The 19,917-nt window shown below is 41.3% G+C and overlaps 1 protein-coding gene across 1 annotated transcript in view; it reads left to right on the forward strand.

Moving 5' to 3' along the window:
- The window catches only part of LOC146398650 (uncharacterized), a 37,056-nt gene extending 20,890 nt beyond the window's left edge, over window positions 1–16,166 (forward strand). Inside the window, exon 3 of the mRNA XM_084982076.1 lies at window positions 14,538–16,166. Within this exon, the coding sequence (XP_084838202.1) occupies window positions 14,538–14,551 (14 nt within the window). The 3' untranslated portion in view covers window positions 14,552–16,166. The remainder of the gene's footprint in view (window positions 1–14,537) is intronic.
- Window positions 16,167–19,917: the final 3,751 nt, after the last annotated feature.

The following is a 19,917-nucleotide window of genomic DNA, read 5'->3' on the forward strand; positions in this document are numbered from 1 at the left end:
CGAGGTTCTGGGTTGATGTGAATTTTTGGAGAACACTTTTCAACCCTCTATAACCACCAAAATGGAATAAAACAGGAATTACGTACGTTGTGTTTACTGTAGTACCCTTGATGACTAATTCAAGACATTTAATAGTTACTGAAAAAAGACTGAATAAGGTGGAAATAGGAGCTCAATACACGTGACTAGCTATGTTCAAATGAAGATGTCATTATGGGTCAGTTGTCTAGGGTACTTGGTTTTTATGTGTTTTCATTGTATTTCTATAAGGTTCTATGTCTCACTGGGCTGATGGAAATGCAATCCCTTAGCAAAAATGTATTAGTTTGTAGTCTATATATTAGTTTGAATTTTTAAAAAAAAATCATCTTGGGGTTCCCGCTGTGGCTCAGGGGGTTAAGAACCTGACATTGTGTCCATGAGAATGGGGGTTAAAGGATCAGTGGATTAAAGAATCTGGTGTTGCCATGAGCTGTGGCATAGGTCACAGCTTGGATCCCAAGAGTTGCTGGGGCTGTGGTGTAGGCTGGCAGTGTAGCTCTGATTTGACCCCCAGTCTGGGAACTTTTTAGGGCCACCCTAAAAAGAAAAAAATTCATCTTGATATTATTTCCTTATTTTTACTTTCTCTTTTATTCTGATTTTTTTTCCCTATTTTCTTTTGGATTAGTTTATTAGTACCAGTTACAAGTCCTCTATCTTCTGCTCAGTTCTTCTTCCTTTTCATCTCTTTTCCTTTTTTCAACACCTTTAATTGTGTTTTTAAAAGGTATGGCTCTAGGAGTTCCCTCGTGGCTCAGTGGTTAATGAATCTGACTAGGAACGGTGAGATTGAGGGTTCAATCCCTGGCCTCACTCAGTGGGTTAAGGATCCGGCATTGCCGTGAGCTGTGGTGTAGGTCACAGACATGGCTCGGATCCCGTGTTGCTGTGGCTGTGGTGTAGGCCAGCAGCTACAGCTCTGATTGGATCCCCTAGCCTGGGAACCTCCATATGCCGTGGGTGTGGCCTTAGAAAAGACAGAAAGACCAAAACAAACAAACAAACAAAAAAAAGAGGTATGGGTCTAGGATGTAAATAAATAAAAAATATTTTAAATATATATTTCAGTAAGACTTAGATGAAAGAGATCCCATACATTTGAATCTGAAAAAACAAAGAATGATACGATTGATTTTTATAAATATTTCCCTGAGAAAAGCAGCTCATTTTGTATTTTATTTATTTTTATTTTTTCCCCAATACATTGCTTTTTTCCTCTACTGTACAGCATACATGTATACATTCTTTTTTCACATACATGTATACATTCTTTTTTCTCCCATTATCATGCTCCGTCATGAGTGACTAGACATAGTTCCCGTCATTTTGTATTTGAAATGAGTCATCAGAGGAAAAGAATTCCGTGGCTTCCGGCATCCAGTCTTTTAAGGTATTACTGTCTGCCTCTCTTCTAACTATTAAACTAGGACATAATGAGGGAGGCGACATTATCCATAATAAGCTGCTCGCCATCCGACTGACTAAGAAGTCCTTTCTCACGCTATTTCCTGCGGGGTGAGATTGCATGGGTGCCTCAAACATCTCAACTTGCCGCACTGTTTGAACATCCTATTACCTTTCTGGGCTTCAGATCTTGTTCTTTGATTTGTTCTCTCAAGCTTCTTTAGGCTTCTTCTGTGCCAGTTCGGATAGTATACAGGAATCTTGATGAATATGCTCATTATCTAATACAAAGTGACATAAAACACTCCTGCCACGAACTCTGCCACCCAGCCATACCCTGCTGCACTCCCGTGATTCATTCGGTGCTAGATTAATAGCATTTATGTTATTCATAGATCTCAGCTGACCTTGATCTGCTAGAAACTCCCTCCTTTTTATCTCTGTTCCATACTGGGGAGGTTTTGTCCCACGCGAACAATGGTTCTTTTGTACATCAAAGCACACGACAGCCCCCCCCACCCAACATCTCAAGTTTTAATTTTCTTTGCATGCATAATATGTATCTCTCCGCTGGTCAATGTCTGTTACTTCTTACCTATGTTTAATTGATGGATAATGGAATTTTCTATTTATTTTGGAAAAGTACTTAAAAATTAACCTTTCAGTCTCTGAATACTAAAAGACCGCAGCTTTGTGACTGAAAATTGTTCACAGACATGATGCTTTTCCTTCTCTTTTTTTTCAAATTTAAAAAAAATGCAGAGAAAAAGCAGAGATCTAGTCTCACATACCTCTATTTGTCCAGCATCTCTCAAATAACAGAATTTATTTGTCTTGGAAAACAAAAGAATTCTAATCACACCAAAAGATCCCTATTTAGGTTGAGTATTAAACACACACACATACACTCTTTCTAGGAGAATGAGATGCACATTGAATAAAAATTTGTGGGCCGTAATTGAGAGTTTAATTCAAGTTTGAATCACTTTTGCCATCCTTTTAGGAAACTTCTTTGAAAAGCACTTACCAAAAACCAAACATGTACAAAACAGAAAACAAAAGCTAAAAATAAAATCCTCATAACTTAGGAATTACTCTGTAACATTATTCTTCCCTCCTCTCAATAATATCTTGATTATAAAGCACTCCTTTCAATTAGCTTACTTTTTTGTAATCAGTGACTACTTATCTGATATTTAGTAGTTCTGTGTAAATTATTTGTAACTCAGTTCTCCAGCAATTATGCTGGTGGCAGCAGTAGGTATTTAAAATTTTTGTTTCAAGGAGTCCGACTCAGTGTTCAAACAGTCTCTTGTTTTCACTTGTGGATTCAAGTTTTTATTAACTTATTGAATGTATTTATTGTTCTGGTATGTTACTTCTTTGCGAAAAGGCATTCCATAACTATTTCTTTTTTTCCTATAACTGTTTCCGATAGCAAGATATGTAATGAGAATTATCTACCTTACTTTAAAAAAAAATCCTAATTCTCAAACTTTAGTGTGAATAAGCAGCATCTGGGCAGCTTTTTCAAAATGCAGTTTCCTGGGTCTCATTTTGAGAAACCCTGACTTAGAGTTGAGAGTAAGGATTTAAGACTGTGTTTTAAGAAAGCAGCCTTGTTAATTCTAGTGTGCTGGGCTACAGATCATACTTTGAGAAACACTGTTTTAAAATAAGGAGCAAAGAGTTTAGTTCTATGGCTGGGGAATTTAGAGTCTGAAGGTTTGAAGGTTGCCATGGAAATGCTGATGTTGCACCTAACAATGTGTAGCAAAGATGCATAAAGTATATTATCTGGGAGCGATGTAATAAAGATGCATAAAGTATCTTATCTAGGTTGAAGAAATAGTTCACAGATCTGACTTTTAATACCTTGCGGTAAGTAGGAGAAGAGAACCTTTACAGATCTGGTGTTGAGAGCACTGTGGAATAAGAAGTGTTGGTTGGCTGAAGGTGGTAGGGTATTTTCCTCTTTATTTCTGTTGGGCTTACTTAAAATGATCTAGTCATTTTAGTCATGCAAAAGACTAGGACAACCTAAAACTTCTCCATGGGAACACGATTATTCACCAACCCATATATACTTGGTTTTGGTTTCTAAGTCTTGCCATAACTGTGCCATAGGGATACTTTGGAAATGAAGTGATTGAAATTGCTAGACAGTTTAACTCCTCCAGGGTTAAATTGCTCATTTCCCCAGATGAATAGATATGGGCTACTCATAGAGTCTAGATGAACATACTTAATGTAGAGCCTCCTTTAAAATTAGATCACCATAGTTAATTTTTTTTAATCTACTTTTGGCTTTAGTTAATTGCATGAGATAATATGTGGGAAAGTGCCTGGCACAGAATCTGGCATAGGTTAAGTAGTTAGATACAGTGCTATTTAGCTTCTCCTCTTGGAGAACTTGCAACCACTTCAAACTCAGTATTAGCCAAATTGGAGTTCCCCTCGGGCGCAGCGGAAACGAATTAGACTAGGAACCATCAGGTTGCGGGTTCAATCCCTGGCTGGCTCAGTTTGTTAAGGATCCGGCATTGCCGTGAGCTCTGGTGTAGGTTGCGGATGTGGCTCAGATCCTTTGTTGCTGTGGCTGTGGCGTAGGCTGGCGGCTACAGCTCCGATTGGACCCCTAGCCTGGGTACCTCCATATGCCGCAGATGTGGCCCTAAAAAGACAAAAGACAAAAGTCAAAAAAAAAAAAATTAGCCAAATTGAACCATCCTCTCTGCCTCCTCTCCAAAGGTGCCCTAAACCAACCAGTTACTCAAGCCAGAGACCTTGTTTCATCCTCGATGTCTTTCTCCCCTCCAAATCTTCTTCTTCTTCTTTTTCTTTTTTTGGTCTATTATCTTAGGGCCGAGCCTGTGGCATATGGAGGTTCCCAGGCTAGGGGTCCAATCAGAGCTGTAGCTGCAAGCCTGTGTCACAGCCACAGCAACACAGGATCCGAGCCACATTCGCAACCTACACCAGAGCTCATGGCAATGGCAGATCCTTAACCCACTGAGCGAGCCAGGGATCGAACCCAAATCCTCATGGATACTAGTTGGGTTTGTTAACCATGGCGCCATGATGGCAACTCCCAAATCTCCTTGATTACAAATCTTATTGTTACATTTCTCTTAAATCATTCACTTCATTCATGTATTCCTCAGTGAACCAAACAGTTATGACCTACATGAGGTTCCTCCGCAGGTTAGGTGTGACTGACCTCAAAGTCCAAAGAGCTTAGTACATACAAGCAGCAGAGCAGCTCAGTGTATAAGCGGAAGGACGGGCCAGGACAGGAAGGGCCCTTTAAGCCGTACTAAGAAGTTTTGCAATTTTATCCTAAGAGCAATAGAAAAAGTGTGAAGAGTGACAAGATCAGATTTAAGTTTTATGAAGATTGTGTCCTTTCCTTTGATCCCATTTGTCACAACACAAGACTAGATGACAAGTATTTTTCCCCGGAGTATTACATCCAGTCTCCTCGCCTCATTCCTGCTCTCGGACGCAGGCTCCACACAGCCACCCAATGAACAAACACACAAACATAAACCCTCAAAATCTGATGCTGTCACTCTCGCTTCAAATATTTCAATGGTTTTCCAATGCCCCTAGGAGACAATCCAGATGCTTGACTTGGGTTCCAAGACTCAGGGCTCCTGCTCACCTGCCCAGCCTCTTCTCTCACCACTTTCCTTCTCATGTGCTCCGGGTGCACTGAACTGCTTTCATTATTCTAGCCAACTGTGCTCTGTCTTACCCACCAGATCTTCTTGTTCTCCATGCCTGGGTTCCATTTGAGCCGGTGAAATCAAGCTTTCCTTTTATAATTTTTGACTCTGTGAGGTCTCCTGCTACTGATGGCCATCTCTCCCAGTGGTAATATTAATCACACGTTTCCCTGCTGGTCCTGGTCGGTACCTCAGCCACAGCTCCTCACCCGGTCTTTGCCACCCTGCAGGATCGTAAGACACTGGCAGGTTCTCAACACACATCTGCAGAATGAATGAATTAGCTAATGCCCGTTAGCTTTCTTCCTGTTTTATTTTACTTTTTATTTATTTTATTTTTGTCTTTTTAGGGCTGCACCTGCGGCATATGGAGGTTCCCAGGCTAGGGGTCCAATCGGAGCTGTAGCTGCCGGCCTACGCCACAGCCACAGCAATGCCAGATCCCAGCTGTGTCTGTGACCTACACCACAGCTCATGGCAACGCCGGATCCTTAACCCACTGAGCAAGGCCAGGGATCGAACCCGCAACCTCATGGCTCCTAGTCGGATCCGTTTCCGCTGTGCCATGATGATAACTCCTATTTTATTTTTTTTTATCATGTTTCCTTCTGAGAGTTCTTTGGGAAAAGGAGTAGCTCAACAATGACATACCTGCTTTGTGTTTAGATGACAAATCTTACGGTGTTGGTATAACGACAACCAAGTTAAATTTTAGATAGGGATGTGGGATCCGATAGATTTGCTGAACAAGGAAATACTTAAAAGACATTATTTCTATCCCTTTTTTTTTTTTTCTTCTTTTTTTGGCCACTCCATGGCATATAGAGTTCAGATCTGAGCTGTAGTTGTGACCTATGCCACAATACCAGATCCTTTAACCCACTGTGCCAGGGCTGGGGTTCAAACCTGCATCCTGGTGCTGCAGAGGCGCCCCTGATCCTCTTGCACCACAGTGGGAACTCTATTTTTATTCTAAATGAGGGATATTAAATGATTGCTACATAGAATCAGTTTAATCTATTGCCTAAAGTTTTCACTGATTCCTTTCACAATCATATTAATTAATATTTGAAACATGCTTTATATTTTATCTCATTGTCCTAACAACCCTATATTATTATTACCCGTCTCATGGGTTAGGAAATTGAGGTCGAGCAATGATGCAAGAGACTCTTCAGCATAGGTGGTAGATCAGGACTTGAACCCATGTCCTGACTCCAAATCCAGTGCTCCTCTGCTGTATCACACTCTTTCCCTAGATGTCTGAAAGAAAAAGCGAAGTATTTCATTACTTTTGGGCGCAGTTTCATGTGCATCATTATTTAACCCAGTAAAAGTTGAAAACAAATGGGAGGAAAAGAAGGACAACAGGGAACATGGCTGCTTTGGCTGAGAACAGAGCCCATTTCTGCAATGTTTGCCTATAGAAGGAGCCATGGCAGTGTGGCAGGCGTGTCCCCCAAATTTTCATTAAGCAGGTTACCTACCACCTGAGGAGGAAAACGCTAAAGGAGGGAGGCTTCCAGCAGCTGTCAGAGCTTGCAGTCTTAATAGCTAATCCATTCACAGAAGATAGAGATTCAACTGGGCACTTAATGGGACGAAAGGAAAGATAGAAGGCAGAGGTTAAAAAAAAAAAAAAAAAAGAATTAGAAAGAAAGAGATAATTCTTGTCCTGAAGAAACTTCTAACCTTTGTGGGAAATGCATAAGCCCTCAAAACCTCTACCAACATGATCAGAACAGCTATAACTTAATTAAGAGCAGATGAATTTATAAAGAATCTGTGCCAGTGACTCTTAACCTTGGCTGCACATTAGAACGTCAAAAATTCTTAAAATATTCTGCTGCCCAGACTGCAGCTCAAACCAATTAAATCAGAGTTGCTGAAGGTGGGAAGAGGGCATCAGGAGTTTAAAAAACTCACCAAGTAATTCCGATGTTTGGACAAAGCTGAAGTGTGAGGAACACTGCCCAGAAAACTCTTCTTTTGCTAATTTAAAAGGAGTTATCCCAATCTTAGTTTTATGATGCCTGATGCGGTCTTTCAAATTATTTTAAGAAGTCCTGAGAAATTCCCCAAATTTTGAACCGAAAGTTCATTTATATCTGCTTTCCTTAAATGAACATGTTTTAACAACATCCACTGGAGCACAGGGCTAAGGACCTTTTCTAATTTATCTCTTTTAAACTACAGTCTTTCCTTGGTGTTATGGGGCATTGGTTCCAGGACCAGCCATGGATATTAAAAGCCACTGATAGTCAATTGTGTATCCAGGTATCCAGGATTCTGCACCTGCATATTCAACCAATGGAGAGGCCAGTAGTACTGTCACATTTATTGAAAAAAATCCGTGTGAATAAAAAGGACCCCTGCAGTTCAAATCAATGTTGTTCAAGGGTCAACTGTAATTAAATTATCATAACCCTGAGGTTTCAGTATTCTCGTCCTCCTCCTCCCCCCTTCCCCCCTCCCTTCTCCTCCTTCTTCTTCTTCTTCTTTTTTCTTTTCAGGGCTGTACCCACAGCTTATGGAGATTCTCAGGCTAGGGGTCAAATCAGAGCTACAGCTGCCGGCCTACGCCACAGCCACAGCAACGCAGGATCCAAGCAGCATCTGTGACCTACACCACAGCTCACGGCAACACCAGATCCTTAACCCACTGGGCAAGGCCAGGGATCGAATCCATGTCTCCATGAATACTAGTCGGGTTCCTTAACCGCTGAGCCACGGTGGAAACTCCTGTTTATCTGTTTGATACTGAATAAGCAGAGGTTCAATTAAGGCCATTACCTGCCTAAACTCATATAGCTCTCAAGGAGTGGCAGAGACAGAATTTGAACTACTCTGTCTGATCTTCTAGCTTTCAGTCTCTAAACTATTTCCCAGGGAAGCGAAGAGATGCTATTAAAGCAAATAATGGCAAACCTTATATCTAGACAGGCTGGGCATCACTGGAATTGAGTATGTAGGCTGAGGTTTCATTTCTGCTACTGCTTTTGAAAAACCTCCCCAAACTTAATCTTTAGGCCTTGATTCCTTAATTTAAAAAAGGATGATGTTATTTACGAATTCTATGTATTTTTTTCATACATACATGTCCTTGTTGCAACAGTCAAGGAGTTCATAGGAGTAGTTAGAGAAAAGTAAATCTCCTTTCAGCCTCTATCTCCAGCCACTGTTTTCCTCCAAAGACAGTGGTCTGGAAACTATCGTATTCCAACAAGGAGAATGCAATGACCCAGACTGACTTACACTTTCCAAGACTGATCTCCTAGGGTGGGGGAGAGGATTGGTGAAATATGACCTGTTAGCTTTCTAGATATTGGAGAATGATCACCTGATAGACAAGCAAGCGTCTGCCATCATTTCGATGTCTTGTTATTCAAGCAGTGCCTTCCTGATGGCAGTTTCCAAACTTTTGCTAGTACAGTGTTGCAGTGAAGATCCTTATGTCAATGTCTTTTTGCCCCTGCGCAAGTATTTCCACTGGATGAATTCCATAAGTTTGTGCATGGAAATTTTGATAGATATTGCCAGTTGCTTTCCATGAAGGTTGGACTCCTTTGTACACCACCAGCAGCAACTGAATTCTTGGTTCATGATCAGTTACCTTCACTGTATATCATCACACTTTCTGAACTGTGCTAATCAGATGGGTGGTAATTGGAATTTTAGTAGAGTTTAACTAGCATTTTATAACCAATTTTTGATTGAAGATCTTTTCCTAGTTTTAGGAGACATATTTTCTCTTCAGTGACATCTGTTTCTAATCTTTACTTACTTTTTATTGGGCTTTTCTTATTGATATTTAGAAGATCCTGCTGTTAGATAAATCAGATTTTTTTCGACGTGAATTCTAAATATTATTCTCAATTTGTTTGGGGCCTTCCTTTCCTCATTCCTCCCTCCCTCTCTTTTTTTTTTTTTTTTCCTTTCTTTTTAGTGCCATACCCGTAGCATATGGAAATTCCCAGGCTAGGGGTTAATTGGAGCTGCAGGTTCTGGCCTGTACCACAGCCACAGCAACACTAGATCCGAGCCACGTCTGCAAACTATACTGCTCCTTAACCCACCAAGTGACGCCAGGGATAGAATCTGCATCATTATGGATACATACTAGTCTGGTTCTTAACCTGCTGAGCCACAATGGGAACTCCCTTCTTCTTCTTATTTTTTTGCTTAAATATTACCTCTCTGATTATTAGACAGATGGAAATCTTTAACCGTACTGTGGACAAATACATATAATAAAATATTTTCCGGAAAATTTTAGATTAGCTAAATTTGCACTGGCCCATGTATAACGTTAAACCGTCTACATCCGTAAAATTCCTGGTTGTTTTTCCGTAAAGTTTAATCCTGAGACCTGAGAAATGCTGGGGTGGCAGCAAGAAGAAAGTGGTGGAATTGAGGATGTGGGCCAAAGAAGAGACAGAGAGGTGCAAGGAGTGGGAAGGGAGCCCATGGAATTGAAGCAGAATGGGGGAGAGCAGCACAGAGGTGTTTGAAGAGGAGTTCCCATTGCGGCTCAGGGGGTTAAGAACCCAACTATTATCCATGAGGATTGGGGTTCAATCCCTGGCCTCACTCGGGTCAGGCATTGCTGCAAGCTGCTGCATGGGTCACAGATTTTGTTTGGATTCTGTGTTGCTGTGGCTGCGGTTTAGGCAGGCAACTGCAGCCCCAATTCCATCCCTAGCCTGGCAACTTCCGTATGCCACAGGTGCGGCCGAAAAAAAGAAAAAAAAATCTAATTTGAATTACAATATATTTTAGAATCATGATTAGATCCCAGATTGGTTCCTTACTATCACAGATATGGTGTCTCAAAAGCATTTTCCACAAACTGTTTTATATCACATCACATAATAAATAAGTATATCGAGTATTTTTCTCTCTCTTCTTCTTATGGGTATGCAGCCTGTCCCAAGAATGACCCCACCCCTTTTTTGGCCTTGCTCATGGCATGTGAAAGTTCCCCAGCCAGGGAATGAACCCACTCCACAGCAGTAGCCAGAGTCACAGCAGTGACAGTGCCAGATCCTTAACCTGCTGAGCCACCAGGGAACTCCTATTTTAATTTTTTAAGGGCCTCCATACTGTTTTCCAAGTGGCTGCACCAGTTTACATTCCCACCAACAAACAGGGCACAAGGTTCCTTCTCCTCCATATCCTCACCAACACTTTATTTTCTTTTTGATAATAACCATTCTAACAGATGTGAGGTGATTATCTCATTGTGGTTTGATTTGCATTTCCTTGATGATTGATGAAGTGGCACATGTTTTCATGTACCAGGATGCAAGGCCATCTGTACGTCTTTGGAAAAAAGTCTTTTCAGATCTTGTGATTTAAAAAAACTTTTTTCCTATTAAGTTATATGAGTTCGTCATATGTTTTGGATATTAACCTCTTATCAGATGTATGCATTGCAAATCTTTTCTTTCATTCTGTAGGTGAACTTTTCATCTTGCTAATGGTTTCCTTTGCTGTGTGGACACTCTTTAGTTTGATGTAGTCCCACTTGTTTGTTTTCGCTTTTGTTGCTTTCTGTCAGATTCAGAAAATCATTACCTGATCTTGGGTCAAGGAGCCTCCTGCCTACGTTTTCTTCTCTCTCTCTTTTTTTTTTTTTTTTTTTTTGTCTTTTTGTCTTTTCTAGGGCTGCACCCATGGCATATGGAGGTTCCCAGGCTGGGGGTCTAATCAAAGCTGTAGCTGCCAGCCTATGCCAGAGCCACAATAACGTGGGATCCGAGCTGAGTCTGCGACCTACATCACAGCTCATGGCAACGCTGGATCCTTAAAAGGGATCAAACCCGCAACCTCATGGTTCCTAGTCGGATTCATTCACCACTGAGTCACGATGGGAACTCCCTAAGTTTTCTTTTAGATGTTTTATGGTTACAGGTCTTATGCCTGAGTTTTTAATCCATTATTAGTTAATTTTTATGCATGATATAAGACAGTGGTCCAGTTTCATTCTTTTGCATGTGGCTCTCTGGTTTTCCCAGCACCAGTTCTTAAGGAGATTGTCCTTTCCCCACTGTGTACATGAATTTCAAATAGTATTTCATTTTCATTGAAATGAAAATTCATTTTTTAGCATTGTGATTTAAGATATATATGTATTCTTTAACATGTAGAAATGTTCTATTATGTCATCAAATTTTGAAGTTATTTTTGCTGTTTTATTTTTAGTTTTCTTTTTCATTTAGTTTAAAATGAAACTAATTTTAATTTTAATTAAAACATCATGTGTATGGTTATTAGAATTAAGCTAAATTTATATATTGATTTAGGAAAATTCAAGTTGACATTTTGCCTTTCTATCAAAAAGTGGTGTATCTTTTCATTTCTTTCTCTCTCTTTTTTGTCTAGTTTTTATTTTTAAGCCAAGGATGTTTGATTCTCTTTCTCAGGACCAATTTGTTTTTAGAAAATAGGAAAAAAGTGTCCTTTGAACGCCCACCAACCTTTTTTTGTTGTTGTTTAAGGTCATCAGGTTTGGTCACATATTCTCCTGAAGTCACGCATCAGTTTTGTAATAGGCATTATAGTGGAAAAAAAAACAAAAACAACTTTGCTCTCATAAAGTCTCATGAGTCCCGAAAGTCTGAGCCAGTAGATGAATCCTGGCAATGCCAAGTTGCTTTTTGTCCTCAGAGACTTGGCTGGGAAACACTGACTGTAAATACTAACTAAACAGCCCTTGTAATTTCACAGCCGTGTTTTGGCAAGTTCTGTTAGTGTATCCTGTGTCTGTATTTCCCAAGGTTTAAGATGCCTTGTTGTGGCCTTGGGACCCTAATAGCCACACCAGGTCATCCTGTTCAGATAACCATGGCGATGGGCGGGTTAACATTTCGTAACCAGCCTCCCTCTCATGCCACCCTTCAGTAAGGGTGACCTAAACAGATACTTAGTTACTTGTTTAAGTCTTGAGAAATTCTGCAAATGAAACCTGAACTTTTTGAAGTCAACTTGGTGAGGAATAAAAATCTTCTTATCAATGCTGGCCGTGTGCTCTAATCACAGTGTCATTGTTTGGGGAAGTGCAGAGAATAGGGCTCAATAGTCCTTTCAGTGTGTGAGGAGCCACTGTGCAAATCTTAGGAAATAGTTCTGCCGTCTTTGCGTGCTCTGACTTGCCATGAGGTAAAGAACTTCCTTGCACAGCCTAACCCAACTCTCTTGATTCCTCGCTGCTTTAGGCTTTAAGAGGAGCTATTTCTTAGAGATGTACTTGTTTCAGTGGAAATATTCCTGTTTGCACCACATATGCCAACACCTCTATTCTAGGGATCAGTGTTGTTTTCTTTCTCAAAAAAAAAAATGTTTAATTGATTGTACTTTGGGGATAAATGGAAAATTTGAGGTCAGTAGTAAATGAACCTTATGAATTAGTGCAGATATTTCATTTGGCAAAAACATCCTGAAGTTGCATGTGCTACATTTTTATTTCTTTATCAACAAAGAGCTCCAGATCTAAGTTCCTAGTTTGTAATGAGTGTGATTAATATGGGCTTAATGCCTGAAGGAATTAATAGCAAAAGAAATAATCTCCCTTCAAGATCTGACTCTTTCTTTTTCTCCCTCTGTTATAAATTAGAAGTTCACCTACTTGCTCAGGATATTTCCCTGTCGTGTGAAGCAGAGTTGACCCAATGACATATGCTACCTGAATGTGACTTTCAGTTTTTATAATCCAGAAACAGCCCTGCAGACTTGTGGTTGATCCAGTGTGGACATCCTGACTCTGACCAGCTTCATATGTGTGATAAAAATGTGTGACATGATCTGAGATCTGTTTCATACTGAGTCTTGCCTTATGCAAATTTAGTCTAGACTTGACAGGTTTCTTCAGAGTGTTGCTATATAAAACGGTGACATACTATAAGTCACCTAAGGCCACAAGTGTCCTCAACTAGACAGGCCTTAAATATTTACAGATAACTTTTAAGAACTATATCATTTTTCAGTGCATTTATTCTCGATGTTATAAAAACTGGCACTGCATACAAAAGAACCAATTTATGCACGTCTACAAAGAAAGTTAAATCAGTTTCACTTGAGGTAGAATAATCTTGAAAACCAACAAGTGATATATATATATATATTTGGTTTTTTAGGGCCATACCCTTGGCATATGGAAGTTCCCAGGCTAGGGGTCGAATCGGAGCTGTATCTGCTGCCCTATGTCACAGCCACAGCAATGTGGGATCCGAGCCATGTCTGTGACCTACACCATGGCTCATGGCAACGCTGGATCCTTAACCCACTGAGTGAGGCCAGGGATCAAACCCGCGTCCTCATGGATACTAGTCAGATTCTTTTCCACTGAGCCACAACGGGAACTCCTAGTATTCTTTTTGAACATGATGTTGGTTATGATTAGAAAGTTATGTGTTCTGCTTAGATTCACTAATCAAACTTAAGAAGCCTTGAGTGTTTCCTGAAAATAAACCTGAGCCATAAACCTAAGCTATGATCTACCCTGTTTTAGAATATTGTCCATCTTAGAACACAGCACAATCATCTGTCACCATTTTTTTCAACTTGATTTCTAGAATCTTCCTTGTTTTTCAAATTAGAGGCTGTATAAATGATCAGGTCAACCAACCATTTTAACAGATAGAAGGAAGTCACGGTTGCCAACTGAGAGGTTTTTACAGATGGAATTAGCTCTTGATTGAGCCAGTGGCACAATGGACTCCAGGGTTCAGTTTCCATATATATATTTTGTCTTTTGTCTTTTTAGGTCCATACCCATGGCATATGGAGGTTCCCAGGCCAGGGGCTTAATCAGAGCTGTTGTCGCCAGCCTACACCACAGCCACAGCAATGCAAGATCCAAGCCGCATTTGCAACCTACACCACAGCTCATGGCAACACTGGATCCTTAACTCACTAAGTGAAGCCAGAGATGGAACCCGCAACCTCATAGTTCCTAGTTGGATTCATTTCTGCTGCGCCACAGACAGACACTCCAGTTTCAGTATTTTGGAAATGATTTTGTGGTGAGGGAGATTGCTGTGCTCACCAGAGCAGAATTTGAAAATTTTACATTAAAATATACATTTCAGAGTTCGTTTGCCTTCTGAATGAAATCCATTAGTGCACTAACATCAATATCTCTGATTCCTCTTCTGTAAAATGAGGGAGTTAGACTGAATGAGGTTCCAAGTCTATGTAAGTTCTAAAATTCAAGATTTTAAGTAGAATGTGGCTGCCATTGCAGTCCTAAGATTTATAAGACTCTTGACATTCAGGAGAGTTATGTTCTGAGATCTTCATAAACCCCCCAATTCTTGGGTATGGAAATATTTATTTTATTTTATTTTATTGGTCTTTTTCTAGGGCTGATTCTGTGACATATGGAGGTTCCCAGGCTAGGGGTCTAATCAGAGCTGAAGCCACTGGCCTACACCACAGCTCACAGCAAAGCCAGATCCTTAACCCACTGAGCAAGGCCAGGGATCGAACCTGCAACCTCGTGGTCCCCAGTCAGATTCGTCAACCACTGAGCCATGACAGGAACTCCAGGTATGGAAATATATCATGTGTTTCCTAAGCAGAGGGACCTCAATGACATAAGTTGACCGTCTCTTCAATATTATCTTTATATCTCACTTACTGGACGTCAAAAAAAGTTGAGTGTGCATGATGACTGCTAGAGAAAAAGAAAGATTTAATCAGATGGGAGGGCTGTGCTGTTTTCTAGATCTCAAATCTGACTTTGCATTGCTGTGATCTTAGGAATGGAAAAAGAAACAATACGGATGCTTAGGCTTTATCTTAAATGTGTTGATTCAGATTCTTACTGGTAGGTAAGTACCCACACAGCTATAGTTTTAAAAGGCTATATGGTTCTGATACGTAGATTCAGATTTGGTAAACACACCTAGGCCTAGCTGAGTAATTTGCTTGAAACTACCAACCTCATTATTTGGTGCCTTGGAAAAAATACATGTCACAGTTTTGAGTTATTCTCTAAGAGTTTATACCTCATGTATTTAATCCTTGAATGCCATATATACATTTTTCTTTCTGACCTCATTTGGTGTATTGTATTTACTGTTTAGCTGACTTTTACATGACGGATCCAATAGCAATACCATTTGGGGGACTGTTATCTGCTTTCACATTGGAGTACAAATCATCCCAACAACAAAGACTATAAACACAATAAAAGAAGGTTGGGTTTATCACTGGAAAATACACACATCTAGGGAAATTCTAAGGGCTTGTTTAGGTTTTTTAGCCCTTGTTTAGGGCTTTTTTTTTTTTTTGAGGTTAAGTGCTAATTTCAAATAGCAATATAAAATGGCATTATGTTATGAAAAGAGTAAGGTATTTGCTTATGTCAGCCTAACATGTAAAAGAATGCCCAGCCCCTAGGAGAAGCTCAATAATAATTTATAAAATCATTTATTCGAATTGAGTTTTGACAATGAACACTGTTTTGAAAGTATGTTAAAAATTTTCACTTGTGTTCATTCAACAGTTTTTGGGGGATGCTTTACCTAAATGACTAGGGCTGTATCTGGCCTCGGGGACTTCAAAGACTAAAAGAATGTTAGATCTGCTCTGCCTGCTCTGCTTTCCTCTGCCCATTGGCCATTTTCTCCCTGTTCCAGATGCGCTCCCTTCAAGTGGTGAGAGCAGGAGGTCTTGGCCATGGGCTGTGTTGATTTAGTGACCCCCATGGGAAGAGGGAGGTCCTGCCTGTGCAGAGTCTGTATACAACATCCCAGAGAAGGACTCTCATGGGTCTGGCTTGGGTCACTTACCCATCCTTGGACCAAGCATGATCTCCAAGGAGAGGTGTTGCTGGCCAGAGCTAAGTCACATGCCCATCTCTGTGACTAAGGGCATGTCTGAAGTCTGTGAGTAATCAACTGTGATCAGCAGATGGAGCTGCAAAGAGTAGGGTGCAGAGGGAGGGTGCAGGAGTTTCCCCAAAGAAGCAGGAGTGATGCTGAAGAAGAACATTGAAATGAGACTGGGGAGACAAAAGAAATAGGTACCTGCAACAATTTTCCTGTTTGCCAGGGTCCGAGCTAGAGGGTGGTCTTGCTGCTCCAAGTGCACCCAGCGAAATGGAAAGACAGCTATTGAAAAGGAGCTCTTCAAAGGGGAGGTTTCTAGGTGGGAAGGTTCAAGGTACCATGGCCCAGAGGACACCACTCAGATTGGATGCTGGGAAGAGTGAATTGGAGTTGGCAGGGAGGGAGTGTGTAGCACTCCATAAATGTTTGTTGGGGGAACGAATAAAACAATGTTGAGGAGTTCCCATTGTGGCTCAGCAGGTTAAGAACCCAGCATAGTCTCTGTGAGGATATGGGTTTGATCCCTGGCCTTACTCAGTGGGTTAAGGATCTGGCACTGCCCATGAGCTGAGATGCAGGTCACAGATGCAGCTCGGATCCGGTGTTGCTGTGGCTGTGGTGTAGGCCCCAGGTGCAGCTCTGACTCAACCCCTAGGCTGGGAACTTCCATATGCCTCAGGTGTGGCTGTAAAAAGACAACAACCAAAAAGAATGTCGAGATAGCATTTGAGGCAGAGTGATCAGTTTATACTATACAAAGGCACAGGCTGTGAAGGGCTGTTGTCTTTGGGGAAGGGTGAGAAAATCATCGTGGCTGTCCTTGCAAATGAGAAATATTTAGAAGAGAAGGTAATGGGAGGAAGGCAGTCGTGAGAGCTTAGTAGGTCCATTCATTTATGTAACACATATTTTTTGATATGGCAAATACATGCCAGGCATATATAATAAAAAAAATCTGAAACAATTCGATTGAATTTTATTTGGTGTGTGACAATTTGATCAGGCTTGAGTTTTAGAAGAAAAATTCTGGCAACAACGTATAAATGTACCTTTTCAAGGAGAGGGAAGATGATTTATTCATTTATGTGTTCACTTTGACCATTTACTCGTTCCACCCCAGCATGCCCACCTCTCTGGGTCTTTGATCTCTTCTTTACCATGAACCATGAGAACTGAGGCATTTCTATTCATTCAGTGAGGGCTGGCGCTCTCTCCAAGCTTCTCAGAGCCAATCTAGCCACACATTCGTATCATCTCTATGTGAGGTTCTGTATCACAGAAGTGCTGTCGTCACAGAACGTTCCAGCTCAGGTGGCTACTCTGCTCCTGTTGCTGCAGTACTTAAATTTCACTCTTGTACTTTCCAGTTCCTGCTGGTACATCTTGGGGTCCTGTGACAGTACGAAGCTGTAATCTCTTTGCTTTGTTAGCAGATCCAATACTTTTTCAGCAGGAATTTTTTTTTTTTTTTTGACTCAGTCCTAGTTATTGCCTGGTGGCCAGGAGGTGGGAGTAGGTCAAGAATGGTGTGTGTGTGTGTGTGTGTGTGTGTGTGTGTGTGTGTGTGTAAGGCAGAAGTTCCTTAGCCATTTTTTTTTCTGTCTTTTTTTTGCCGTTTCTTGGGCCTCTCCCATGGCATATGGAGGTTCCCAGGCCAGGGGTCCAATCAGAGCTGTAGCCGCCGGCCTACGCCACAACCACAGCAACGCAGGATCCGAGCCACATCTACAGCCTACACCACAGCTCATGGCAACGCTGGATCCTCAACCCACTGAGCGAGGCCAGGGATCAAACTCGAAACCTCATGGTTCCTGGTCGGATTCGCCAACTATTGAGCCACAACGGGAACTCCATCCTTAGCCATTTTTAAGAAAAGGAGATCTGTAGTGCTGACATAATTAAAATCATTTAAAAATCAAATGGAGTAACTGAGGTTCAGGCATCCAAAATGGAGCTGCATGGCCGTCGTGGATATGGTTTCAGATGTGTTTCTGCATCACCAACAACTCAAATTTTCAAAACTGTGTCAAATTTGCAAAAACCACCCATTTGCAAAACAATTATCTACTATTAGCGGCCAGCTACAACCTTAGAGTCTTGAGGTCTCTCCTTGTCACTATGCAACCATTTTTAGACTCCAACCAATTCTTGCTTCACTAGCACCCTTGCTTCTTGCCAGTTCCAATCCTAATTCTTGACAACCTATGTAAGTTGCAGTTTTTGGCCACAGAAGCCTCAGTCATTGTGCTTCTTGGATCTCTGTCTCCCGGGCTACAGTCCTCACCTTGGCTCAAGCAAAACTCCCTTCTCTTCCTTATCATAGACTGAGTGATTATTCGAATAGACACTAGCCTTTAACAGGAGGAGTGGATCACTTCCGTAGGTCCAAAAGGCTCAGGAAACATCTGAGGGGTCAAGATTTTTCTACTGTATCAGGATATCTCCACCTCATTTCTATGTTCTCAGGACCTCCACATCCAAGCCCTGACTTTGGCGTAGTGCATGGGTCAAGTTGAGAATACAACCTCTTCTGGAGCTCTGCTCCTCTTCAATTAAGTCCTGGGTCAGATCCCCAATTTTTCTTGCCTTCTCGTTGTAAAAGATAAGAGTCTCTCCGTATACAGCTTAAGGAGGCCTTTGGCTTGAACACTTTAATTGGTGATCTGTCACTTTCAGGAATTTGTCTTTCCCCATAGAATCTACTGATCTCAACATGTATCCAAATGTCTGATATGTTGCATCAGCCCATGCATTTCTTGCCATGGTACCCAGGTCTGGATTTCCACTAGTGAAAACGTTTTTTTTTATAGTTTAATTTTTATTTTATATCAGAGTATAGTTGATTTACAATGCTGTGTTAGTTTCAGGTATGCAGCAAAGTGATTCGGTTATACATATACATACATGCATTCTTTTTCAGATTCTTTTCGCCATGTAGGTTATTTACAGGATATTGAACAGAGTTCCCTGTGATGTACAGTAGGTACTTCCACTGGTGAAAGTTTTAACAATTGCACTGCTACCTTTTCCAGGAGCTTTCCAGGCCCCCTCTACTCCCTGTCCTTATGGCCAACAGGCCAGCTGTTCATCCTTATTCAAAATCCCACTTCTGAGTTTGCTTCTTTGGACCTCAGTGGGTTCTTGGAAAGCAGACTCGGAGACAAAGATTTAGGTACAGGAGGCTTATTGGACAATGTGGGAGTTCAAACTCTAGAGGAAATGAAGGAAGCAGAACTGGGCCCCCGGGGAAGTTGAACTACAATGGTTTGCAACTCAGCCAACTCTAAGCCTTTAAGGTCTTTCTCTGACCAATCATTGGATGCAGGTGAGTGGGGCCATGAACCATGGGTGAGGGGGCTGTTTTCACTGCAAGGCAATTACTGCAGGTGAACACAACTGAGAGCTGTTGGCCATCAACACACCCAATAAATATGGGTGGGGCGGGGCGAGCGTCCTGGCTTGGAGCGCATCGACATCCAGCACATTCTATCCTTTTGCGAACTGAGAGGTGAGTCCTTGTCTAATAACTCTGGTCTTTATGGGAGGCTCTGTGGGAGGCTGTGCGGAAATTGCCAGTAGGCTGATCATCCTGACCCCGGGAGTGTTAGCGGGGGTGAAGGATGTGACGGAAAAGCTGAGGAAAAGGAATGCTGTTACTCTGGAACAAGAGCTGTGCGTGGTCGCCGTCGCGTGTGTTCAGTACAGTGGCCTGCCTTTGGAAACGCTAGCTGTAGCAAATGCCTTTATTTAAACATTTCCTGCAGAAAAAGTTTAACTTAAAAAAACGAGTCGGGTAATCTGGCCACTCTCAAAATATCTTTCCCTTTAGACCCTGACTGAAAAGTAGTTTTCGTAATACGGTTTTTGCAAACATGAAATTTCATGGGTTCACAAAGGCTGCTCCTTAG

Source organism: Sus scrofa, chromosome 11, assembly GCF_054392235.1.
Source record: "Sus scrofa isolate SSC_HxYL_T2T_F1_AM1 chromosome 11, Sscrofa_HxYL_maternal_Yorkshire_Landrace_v2.0, whole genome shotgun sequence".
NCBI classification, from domain to species: Eukaryota; Metazoa; Chordata; class Mammalia; order Artiodactyla; family Suidae; genus Sus; species Sus scrofa.